Source organism: Aptenodytes forsteri, unplaced genomic scaffold, assembly GCF_000699145.1.
Source record: "Aptenodytes forsteri isolate BGI_AS27 unplaced genomic scaffold, ASM69914v1 Scaffold217, whole genome shotgun sequence".
Classification (NCBI taxonomy): Eukaryota; Metazoa; Chordata; class Aves; order Sphenisciformes; family Spheniscidae; genus Aptenodytes; species Aptenodytes forsteri.
Genome location: NW_008796222.1, coordinates 1,341,398 through 1,353,203, shown reverse-complemented (window position 1 = coordinate 1,353,203; position 11,806 = coordinate 1,341,398). Strand labels below are relative to the sequence as shown.

Below are 11,806 nucleotides of genomic sequence, written 5' to 3'. Positions count from 1 at the left end.
CATGCTTTTACTAGATATTTTTCTGAATGTACCTTGAGTTGTTTATCAGGATTAGTATTTTATGTTTTCTAAATTACCTTTGGAAGGAAAAATGTTCTTTTTACTACATATTCTAGATTTCGTAAAGCTCAAATGCTCAATTGGTAGCTCCAACACACAATAAAAGGGAGACTCAATGCTGTATACAAATTACAGAGATAAAAGTTCCCAGGTTAGGGATCGTAGTCTCGGAGAACGACTCATTTTAATCACGCTGTATACCAACACACCGAGAACTGCCTTGTTAGAAGAGGAAGTGGTACAATATTTACTTGCCCTTGGTATGCCATCTCTTTCGAATAAAATTCCTCACCTGTGACACTGATATTAAATGACTGCTATATACCTCTGTAACTGATTTTTTCCTACTGTCCGTATTGTGTCCAAACCAGGATAATATAAAAAATTTGAGAAAAAGCAAACAAGAATTAAATCAAGGTTGCATAGCACTGTTTGCATACAGTGGTGGAAATTTAAAGGCTGTTTATTATAGGTGCGCAATAAAGTCATTAAGACAATGCAGAGTGTCTGGTTTATGGTACTGTGCATATATTTCCTGCAGTAGGAAACTGGTATAAAATACTGGATCAAATTCATCTTTGACAAAAGCACATACAAATCTCACTAGACTTTATGGGAGGTGCCTCCTTGTATTTTAGGGTAAGATTTGGTCTGCAGGGTCTAAATAACAAGAACACTGACCCCAAAATTAATCCAACAGAGAAAAAGTTATGCATATTACATCTCAACTCTAAGGAGCTACTAATGCCTACTGAAGACAACTGAAATCTTCCACTTATACCCTTAGTTATTTGCTCAGGTTGTAACAGGATGCACATGGCCAAAGAGATACAGTAGAAAATGGTATTTTCCCTTCCCAAGACTCTGATTTTTGCATAGGTTGTTGAAAATAAATACAGAATTATTTTATTGGATAGTATTTGCATCTGAAATAATGATTGTGTCTGGTTTGCAAGAAACATAACTATTCTATGGCATCAGCCTATGTTGTCTTCAGATAGAGAGAACATTATTTCATGGAGATAAGGGGTAACAAAGACCAAAATACGTATCACTGCTAGCCACTTATGTATGGCAGAATAACTAAGCTAGTTATACAATGTCATTAAGCTAAAAGGACTTTTTATTCAGTTTTCATCTCGTTCTTTGCAGCCTGGGCGTGTAGTTCATTTGTTGGTCTATAAAACTCAAAGGTTCTGATCAGGAAGAAATCATGCCATATTGATTTACTGTGTTTCAGCTGAGCTTGCATTATTTTTCTTTCTGCAACTATGTGAGGATTTTTTTTGCTATCAACTGAGAGAATCCAGTTGCTGGATTTTCAAACTTTTCCCACCTAAAAGGACGCATAAACTAATTTAGGTAGCATACGTGGTAGGAATGGTGCAAGACAAGAACAGTCAGAGGATTCCTGCCTGATTCTGAGCACATCTGAGCGGTTCTCCATGCTGCTGCTCCAGACTGCCTCCAAACCCTGGCTTAGTGCATTTAAAGAAAGCTGAGTCACTTCCTCTGCATTGCAATATACGGTAGAGACATATCTCACCCAGCTCAAGAGGTCATCCTACACACAGATATGAATATGGACCACTAAGTGATAAATCACATTCTTCAGGCAGAGTCATATACAGGGACACATATTCCTTACTTGCCTTAAGATGCCTCAGCTCCGGTGGGTTCCCACAACCTATTATGTGTCTCACTACAGAAAATAGGCCTCTTTTTCTTGAAAAAATAAGTATAAATCTTTGTTATTTCAAAAAAAGCCTTTTTAAAATTACCATGGTTTTAGGGAATTTCTTATTGGTAGTTTGACTGCAAAATATATATGGAGCAATGACTGTCGAGCTGGCCATCTAAATCAGCCTCACACTGTATTAGTGGTGAAGCTTACTTGACACAACTGCTTCAGTAAGGTACACGAAAAGATACTTTCCAAACAGCAGCACTGAGAATCTCATCTAACTTGCTGCTACAATTCGGAAACCACACATCACAAACACCCCTACACAAATTCCTTGTTGTGAAATATATCTTCATAATACATAAGTGTGTGTATATATATTTTTATATAGTGCAAAATGGGCCATCATTAAGATCTCTTCACAAGCTCCCCATTATAGTTTGAACCATCATAAAAAATTGCAGCCTGGAACACATCAATTCTGGTACATTACAACCTAAATTTTCCCAGCACAAATAAATCTAATCTCAATATATGCTGATCTTGATCAATTTACAAGGCAGAAAATAGTGACTCTTTACTAACTCCAAAATATTTAAAATAAGGAAACACATTAGATTATTGGAGATTTTTTTCTGTTCTGAGAGTTTTGTTACTCTCTGCTTCATCTTTTATGACAAATAGCTTTAATTTTCTAGTAATCATATCATATCTTATTGCTGAGTTGACAAAGCGGCTGTAATATAATAGAAGACTTACATGGCCAGTTTAAAGCATGTAATTTATCTCTATCAATGTGACACATTGTTAATAAATCCTAAATATTATGAATTCATGTTTAGAAAAATGACAGAATCAAGCAGCAGCAAGGATAATCTTTGTCACCACGGCAACCATCCTGATTCTTTATGAGATGACAGCATGACAGCACGGTTTATTAAATTCCTGTAAGGGAGTATGTATTTTAAAAGCTGTATTTCGTTGTTTGTTTTCTTCAGTTATCAAGCAGACATGAAGAATTATCTTTCCCCTTGAGTTTCTTGGGTTTTGAATGGATAAGTACTTTATTTCCTTAAATATGGATACTGCTTGACACTGACTTCTCTAGACCTCGGGTCTTGTGCAGATATACAGAACATGCAGGGTGATTATTTTAAATAACTCCAAGAAGGGAAGCTAGTAGTCTCCTCACTGACCATTTCAAGATGCTGAAAGGAGATATATTAGACTATATTGTTAGCAGGCCATTATATCTATGTACTGTTGACCCAAAGCAGGCCCTCACCATCAGCTGAGGATCAGTATCACAGGCAGCTTTACTGAAAATCACTGCTGAACATGCAGTTTGGGCATTAGCTTCCCCCACCTCTCACCCAGCTAATTTTCATTAACAGCATTTCACAGTGTCTAATGACAGCCCAGCACTGGCTGCGCACTACAAAGCCCCAGGTCCAGGAAGACCAGGGTGGGAGAAAGAGAAAAAAATTACAGTCTCCTGAATCCGTGTGAGCTAGCGGTGCAGCACTTGCAGATTTACATCAGCGTAAATGAAGAGCACAACGCCTCATGGTAGGGCACGAGGAGATTCTCCTGGATCCTGAGACAGAGTTCCCTTCTTCGTCTGCTCTCAGGTTTCTGATTTTGATTTTTTATTATCTCTTTTTTTAACATAGTAAAATATATAGCATTATTCTTAGCTTTTTTTTTTGTATTGTATTATGATAGCACCTATGGGCCTCAGCCCACATGAATTGTTTTAGGTACCGCATGGAGTTATAACACGATATAATAACCCATCTCTGTAACGCAGGAGTTCAAACTTTAAGAGGGCTACATTTCTTCTCTTCGTGAGAAAGCACAGCCCTGCAACTTGCTTCATTAGAGGATGAAGTGGTGAGTAGCAATCTGGCATTGCTAAAACAGCTCCTAGATCTCACCCTCTGCTGAGTTTCCATCTTACAGATGAAATATACCTTAAAAAACCCAACCAATCAAATAAAAAATGTCAGTGATATGAGAGGCAAAGTGAGGAAAAAAGGGATTATCGTCCCCATCTGAAACACAAAAATACTTCACCCAAGGTAACCCAGAAAGTCAGCAAAAGAACTGGGAATGTAACTCTGATCCCTGACATTCAATATTATCCCCTCATGCTTAAAGCCATCCTTTTTCTACTTAAACAGTGTAGTGAGGATGGAACATAGGTTTAATGTATGTCCTGTTTTAAAGGTATAATTGAACAGATGGAATTTCACTTGAAATGGTAATACATTGTTCTTTCCAAGCAAATTTTACCAGTTGGTCATCTTTTCCGTAATCTCTTACAAGTAACACAGCGATAGACACCTTCAGTGCTTTGACATTCTTTCTCTTATAAATATCTAAGTGTGAAAAGGAAAACTAGTCCTATTCAGAGTCCCGGTGAACCAGAGGTTAATAATTTGCTTTTGAACAGTCAAAATGCTTACAGCTATTGCCAGCAATTTAATGGGGCTACATCCTTGCTAGTTTATCAAGTCTAATTGGTAGCAGGCAGCTGATTATCCTGAAGAGTTGGTGGAAATAGATACCGAGGGCAAGGCAAGAGTGAGTGGTGTTAAGAGCCTTAGAAGATGAGAGGGATGTCATTTCTAATGTGTTTCTAGATGCTGTCTGTATGAAGAATTGTAGTAAACTCTCTTGCTGCTGGTATCCTCAGGAGAAATTTGCAATTGTGCAGCTGATGTCTATTTTTAATCTAGATAGTACCAGCTGGTGAGGGTGACAGTTATCCTTGTGGGGCTAGGAGGAGAATAAAGGAATTTGTGCATTAGAGAAACTTCCAGCTAACTACTAATACATCATGTAGCTGTACTCTAGAGGAAAAAAAACTAATTTTGCAACAGGGAAAAACCACAGGAGAAAAAAAAAAGAACAGGGAATTTTTAATTGGAAAATTAAATTGGTGTATTATGCCTATATCCAGGAACCGAAGACAGTGTAACAGAAGGCTTTCAGTACCAACATTCAGTGTTGGAAAGTCTGAGTGACACATATGACTAATTTAGTTGACTTCCCTTTTAGCTTACTAGTAGCACAGTCTTATCCCCAGTGTTTTCTTAGATCTCGCCCTGTTCTGAGGATTGATAGCAACTTCAGGTTGGGGTACAGAACAGATTTTCCTGAAGTCATGTGTTTAAGGTCTTTCTTGAAAATGTGACAGGAGATGAATCGCCTCTTACTGATGAAAATGCTGAATGGTTTGTGTGCTCAGCTACTGTGTGAGATACCAGGCCACAGTGCCTCTTAAATATGGTTTCAGAATTGTTTATCCATCTCTTTGGAAATCACAACTACAGTTTAGAGTGAGAATGAGGGTTTCTTTTTTGTTTTCTTTTTTCTTTCACATTTTGCAGAATTATACAGTGTCTCTTTCATTTGCTGTATAAGACTACTTTTGACAGAGGTCACAGAAGACCATTTCCCATTCTTCTTGGTGAAAACCCTCTGCTCTGGTGTATATTTACCCAAAACAACATGTTGTCCTAAACTGTAAACATTGCTGTGAAATGACGTTGATTGGTCCTACACCTATTCAGCAAAGCTCGGCTACTTCACCTTAGTTGCCTCTATTCCCTCCACTGGATACTTTGTTTGGCATCACTAAACAGCTATTTGAGATACAGAGAACATGACCCTCAAATATTTCTGAACAATTTACCTGTCTTGAGTAGCATACAGCTAACAAGTAAGCTTCATGTTCCCCAAGAATACAGGGATTTAACATGGCCTTCCAGATATATGTTAAGCCTTCTTTATAATGCCGGAACAGGACAAAATAAATAGATTAGATTCCAGTTCAACAGATATTCAATTGTTTCCATGCTATTGTAGTTTCACTAGCCTATTATAGAAATTCTCTGTAGATGACCTGCTGACATCTTCATCATCATGCTGAGGAGTGCTTTGATTCCAGGGTGATATTTTATCTTATTTTTATTTTTACAAGACTATACAGTGAAGGAGATGCATTGCAAGGAAGGCATTTTCAGAAGAGCGTGCATGTTATTTTCATAACAGCAAAACATCCCAGCCCATGTAAAGATTTTATTATAAGCCACTCTTTCATAATCTCCAACTTTCTAAACTGAACTTATTCCACTCCTCCTTTTCTCATTATGTTAAAGGCAACTAAATATGTACATATTTTTCCATATTGCTACGTTTGAAATAGTATTCCTTGTGCTACAGAATAAAAAAGCTTTAGCAATTAATGGTGGGTAGAAGTGTATCACTATATTACTATGTACTTATTAAAACAGTTTTATCACAAAATCACTGATTGGTGTCATTGACCTTTCCCCTTTGTTTTTATATGTTTAGGCATTTTCATATATCTACCAGGGCTGCCTAAAAATGTAATCCCGCAAACTCTGTCGATACAAAATTGTCTTTTAGAAAAATAGGAAAATGTTTATTTTTCCTGAAAAGCTGAGATGAGAGGGAAAGTTTGATAGAAGTCCCCAAGGCTGGAGTATCAGCTGTAAATATGGGAGCTGTTACATAGTTCTCTTAAGATTTGTTTCTTTGAGATAAATCCAAAAGTTGTACTACATCCTCCACCAAAAAAAAAAGGAAATGGTTGTGGCTAGTTCCAGTTTGGGAAATGGTTGTGGCTAGTTCAAGCTTGAAATCCTTAGTTTACCAAGGCAAATGGAACTTGACACAGTGCACAACCATTTATTTTCCTTTCTTTCTAAAGCCCAACTGGTTTTATGTTTTGGGTTTTCTTTTCCCTCTGGTAAGGTTTCCATTTACAGCAGAAAGACAATATCTTAAGAGAAAGGTTTTTAAGGGGAGGAGGGTACTTGCAATTATCTTTGACTAATTATCCTGTAAGCAGCATTGGCATCCTTCAGGAAGACCATGCTCAGACTGTTTTATATGGAGGAATTTTAATGACTGGGCTTTTGAAAGGATTAAAAGTGGAACGTATTAAAAGAGCTTCAACCCTACATATTTTTTACCTAAAAGTAATTTTTATTCCAAGTATATAAATATGTTAAGACTGTTTTTTTCATTCCCAGACTGCAGTTCTGTACCTTGGTTCTGAAATGTAAAAGGAATGCTAATTACACTTTGATTAAAAAACAACAACAAAAAATAACCACAAAAAAACCCCCAACCCAAACAAATCAGAGAGAGCGCCATGGTTTTTCTTTTCTTTCTGTGGAAAGTAAAATTGTATTGACATGTTTCTCTTTATGGATTCCAGCCTGCAAAGATGTTATTGAACCAGTTTTAAATTATGTTTTTCATAATCAATTTTATCAGAGTCTGCATTTAATTTAACGTAATTTTATGCAGACAAGAATTGTAGATCTCTAAGTAGAGCAAAATGATATATACGGTATTTTTCTTTTCTTTCTGTGGAAAGTAAAATTGTATTGACATGTTTCTCTTTATGGATTCCAGCCTGCAAAGATGTTATTGAACCAGTTTTAAATTATGTTTTTCATAATCAATTTTATCAGAGTCTGCATTTAATTTAACGTAATTTTATGCAGACAAGAATTGTAGATCTCTAAGTAGAGCAAAATGATATATACGGTAATATGTAAAATCTCTAATCTTGATTAGCATCAAAGAATTCTTTTCCCATATAAATCTATTCAGTAGGGTTTTTTTGTGAAAGGAGGAAAAAATAGCAAAAAGAAATCACAAGACTAACCACAATTCCTCTGCTCAGCTTTAAAAAATGTCAACTCTGCAGATCCTACCTTAATGTATTAGTCTGCAAATATATATTCCTATAAATTCAACCACTTCTAGATCCGGTTAATTTTTTTTTAGGGGCCTGACATGCAGAAAGATACTATTTCTGTGGGTCATGAGAATGGGGTTCCACTTGCTATATCCTCTCCTTGGCACAGTTCTCTCAGAAATATGCAGGATCCCCAATTTTGGTGCTGTAGGTTTAACTGCATTTTGGATGACTCTCTTACTTACCAGGTCAGACATTTACAGACAACTCTCTTACTTACCAGGTCAGACATTTACTCTTTCTCAGGCACAGCAGGCTCCCAGCCATGGGGGGCATCTGCCTAACACTCCCCTCTTCTCTTAGAGTGAGAACCTCCCCAGTGCTCTACTGCCGGGGCACAAATGAAGATTTCCACCGAGAGAACATGGATAGCTTCGTTTAAGGTTTTCCCTGATTTAAAAGGATAGCTTAAACAGCTGCAAACCTCTGTGCTGCTACACTTCTGCCCAGGATTCCTACTAGCCTTGTGGCTCAAAGTTCTCTCTGTATCTTTCAAAAGATAGCTGGCAAGTTTGGATTAAAATGTTTCAACTCAAGTTGAAACCCAATCACTATTCTTCAAGAGGCAAAAGAACATCCCCATTCCCTAGTGGTATACAGTTTTGTTTCACCTGGATAATATGGAAAATATTTTCTTTACATTATAAAATGCTATTTTATAGGGGATATTCTATTACTGTATTGATCAGAGTAAGTAAAACAAGATGAGATTTTTAAAAGAACGTTAATAACAGAAATGGATGCCACAAAAATGCAAAATGCAAAAAATACATATCTGGAAAAGCAGTTTAACATCTAAGAATTGAATCAATTAATGATTTTCATCTTTTAACACAGGGTGTACTTTACACAAAGATATGCAAAATGTTTTGTAGTAAAGTGTAGCCTAGGGACGCAGTGAAAGCCTTTTAGAGAGATCTATAATAGCAACTCATACACAGAAAAGTGAACATTACCATATAGCAACATAAAAGAAACTGAATTCAGAAGGCATTACCGGTACAAATAGACATATACTTTAGGAATGAATGGAGCTGCATAATTAATTTCTAAGACATACATATAACAACCACACTGGCAACTCAGTTTTCAGGTTGCATATATGGTATTCTGCATTTCTTTTCTCTAGTCCATTTCCAAATTTTTGGTTGGAAACTGTTTTCTGAACATGAATGTTACCTCCAGAAAACCCACTTGTTTTCGTTATTTTTCCAGATTTGTTACTGTATAACAAAAGGACTTCTAAATGATAAAAGACGATGTTCTAATTTCAGTATTCTGCCCAGAAATAAAGTTGGTTGCCATGTTAACTAGCAATGTGAATTTTTCCAGATACTCTTCTGATATAAACTATAGTAATAACAAATGATTATTTATATATAACTTATAGTTATTTTAAACTTTAGAAAAACCTTTTAGTAAAGAATTTTAAATGCAAGAATCTTAATAGGCACCTGTTGGCATTTTAAACATCCTAAGGTACTCTGGTATTCACCAGCTACCCTGTAAGGGGGCACTTCTCCCATAGGTCCTGTGTCATTTCTGTCAGTCCCATGCTACGTCTAAGGTACTGTGTGGTATCTAAAATGGCACTAGTCAGCTATGTTTATTCACCTGAATCCTGCCCTCCATGTTTCTAGTGTGGGAAAAGGTTGTTGCTCAACAATACTAAGTTAAAAGTAAAATTTTCTAATGTATCCAGGACTTTGTTAAGATAACAGATGAGTGGGACTACTTACTGTGGGAATTTAGGAAAGAAAAATGTCTTTTTCAAAATATTGTTATGAAACCTAACTGGTTCCAGCAACTAATTGCCATGGTGGTTTTGCTCCCTAATGTTAATGTACGTACTGCCTGTAGCCTTGGGATCATAGAAAGTGGTAGATGGATTACAGCCGCGCAAGGACTGTGTCCCTGTTGAACTCAGTGACACCACGGTTCAGGGAGTCCCTGACTGGGGCAAAGTCTAGAGTATGGAGAACTGTTCTGGGAAATTATCACTATATTTTTAACATTTCTTATACACTTCCTGAGGCATTTGCTTTGGTCACTCTTGGGCAGCAATAAGGACTTCTGTCCTATCCACTGGGTGAGCTGGACTTCTGCTCTGATCATATGTAACCATTCTTATGTACTTAACAGATAAAAACAATCTGATGCACATTATAAATTGTAGGACTAAAACCTTAAATATTTGTCAGTATGTTTTTCTCTACCCTGTTTGAATACCCAAACTAGTTCTTTTTAGGCTTATACAGGCCATAATATCAAACCCACTTTCAAACCCAAATTAGCAAATCCCCTACCAGTCTTCTCCAAGCAGCTTGCTTCTACCTCTCCCCTTTCCCAGGCAAAGCTGTCGTAGATGTTTGCTTGATAACTCTTAAAAGGAGATGTAGGAAATAGTCTGGTTTGAGAACTTTTCCTTTCAGGAACACTTTGTTTGTTGTTGTTAGCTCAGATTAATACCCAGATCTGAACAAACAAATAGTTTGTGCTGAATAAATTCTGACTGTCTTAACCTTGGGGTGGAGAGAGGGTTAATGGGAATGAGTGTCTGGAGTCAGGTCTGGGGGAACTGCACCTTGGCCAGAGCTGCTGAGGGTAAGTCAGCGTAACCGACTGTACCCTTAGAAGCTGCCATGTCTTTTAAGAAGAGCATGATTCTTATGTCTTCAGCATATTAATAACCAGCCTAATACTCAGGCAACCATATTCTCATTCGAACCGAACACAGAAGGATAAGGTGCTTTGCTGAAAAGTTTATTTGTAATCAGCAAAGTTTCTTGCAACCTGTAACAGTAATTTCTGTTGTTTGTGGCTTCTTGTTTTAATCTATGATTTGTTAACTGCATTTTTCTAAAAAAAGAGTTTTATAGCCAAATAAGGAGAATAGGATCATTTCATATAACTATTTCATATATCTTTCTATTTCATACGTAAGCTAACTCACAGAAATGTAAAGACCCATCTCTACTTCAAGGAAATCAAGTTTCTTTTGATTTTTTGTATAGAATAATCTTATGCCAATAAAAAACTATTTGGTAATACAGAGATGGTAACAGTGCCATGATGGTGCTTTATTTCTTACTTTGCTTTCTAAGTTCATTGTATTTATTGAAATGAAAATTACTTACAAAGTGACGTGTGTGTGTGTGTGAAAGAGTTCAAGAGAGAGCAAGAGAAAGAGATAGACAGAGAGACAAGGAGAGGATTTAATCTAAGCCCAAATATAAAATCAAGGAAGGATATCTTACAAAAACAATTTACTAAGCTTCAAAGTATAAAGCAAAAAAAAAAAAAAAAAAAATTCTGACCTTAGAATCTTTTTCAAAGGCTTCCAACAACTTACTCCTAAGACCACATACCAGATCAATGTTTTCCAGCCAGAATGCATTGGCTGTTTTGAAGAAGAAGATGCTACTTTAACATACAAAAATCACTGCTACATGTGCACAGCTTTTCAGGGGTACCCTGGCTAGCTAAATGAGGAATCCATGTTCAGATTTTAAATTTTCAGTTACCCATATGTAAACTGGAGTGAAGTTCCAGAACAGTTTAATAATGACATTTTTAGCCATGGATGACAATGCTGAAGTGTCTGCACTTGCCTATATTTTACAGATCATTATTTCCAATTTTGTGCACCAGGTTTCCCAGCTCTTCTCCAAACTCACAACTGATGTCAGTAACGTCCACCAAAAAATAATAATTTCTCTCTTTTTCTATAACAATAATTTCTAGTAAAAAAGACCAAAACATGAGAAAACATACAGTTGTCAAATAATTGTATTTGTCTCTAAAGGTTAAACTAACCCTGAAAAAATGAACAAGAATATCAGTCATAACCATTGTTCTGAAAGAAATGAAGCCAAAACCATATTAAGCCTGCAAGAAACTGCTATTAGGCTTCTCAATATCCTTTGTGAAAATGCTCTGCAGTTTTAGCATGTTGAGAATATGCATTGTTAAAGACTGCAAAGTCCTCTGCAGAATAATCTTTCACTCCCTCCACTGAAGAACAATTTTTTTTCTGGACACTATCAAATGTTCACTCTTTTCCAATTATTAAAGATAAATATTAGTGATAAGACTTGGACTGGCAAAAATAATTGAAATAAAAAAGGCACTCGAAAGGCATTTTCATCCTTTCTAAAGGATTCTGAAACTGATATTATTCCTATTGCATGTGCAAGCCCATTGTCATTATTGTACTTTTATTATCTTTGCTTTCAATTTACATCTCTAGGAAGGTGATC

At 36.4% G+C, this 11,806-nt stretch overlaps 1 protein-coding gene across 1 annotated transcript in view; it reads right to left on the bottom strand.

Annotated features, from left to right (window-relative positions):
• Window positions 1-11,806, bottom strand: part of LOC103907071 (triadin) — a 100,805-nt gene that overhangs the window by 38,894 nt on the left and 50,105 nt on the right. The window contains exon 6 of the mRNA XM_019474601.1: window positions 11,283-11,287. Coding sequence (XP_019330146.1) covers window positions 11,283-11,287 — 5 coding nt within the window. The remainder of the gene's footprint in view (window positions 1-11,282; window positions 11,288-11,806) is intronic.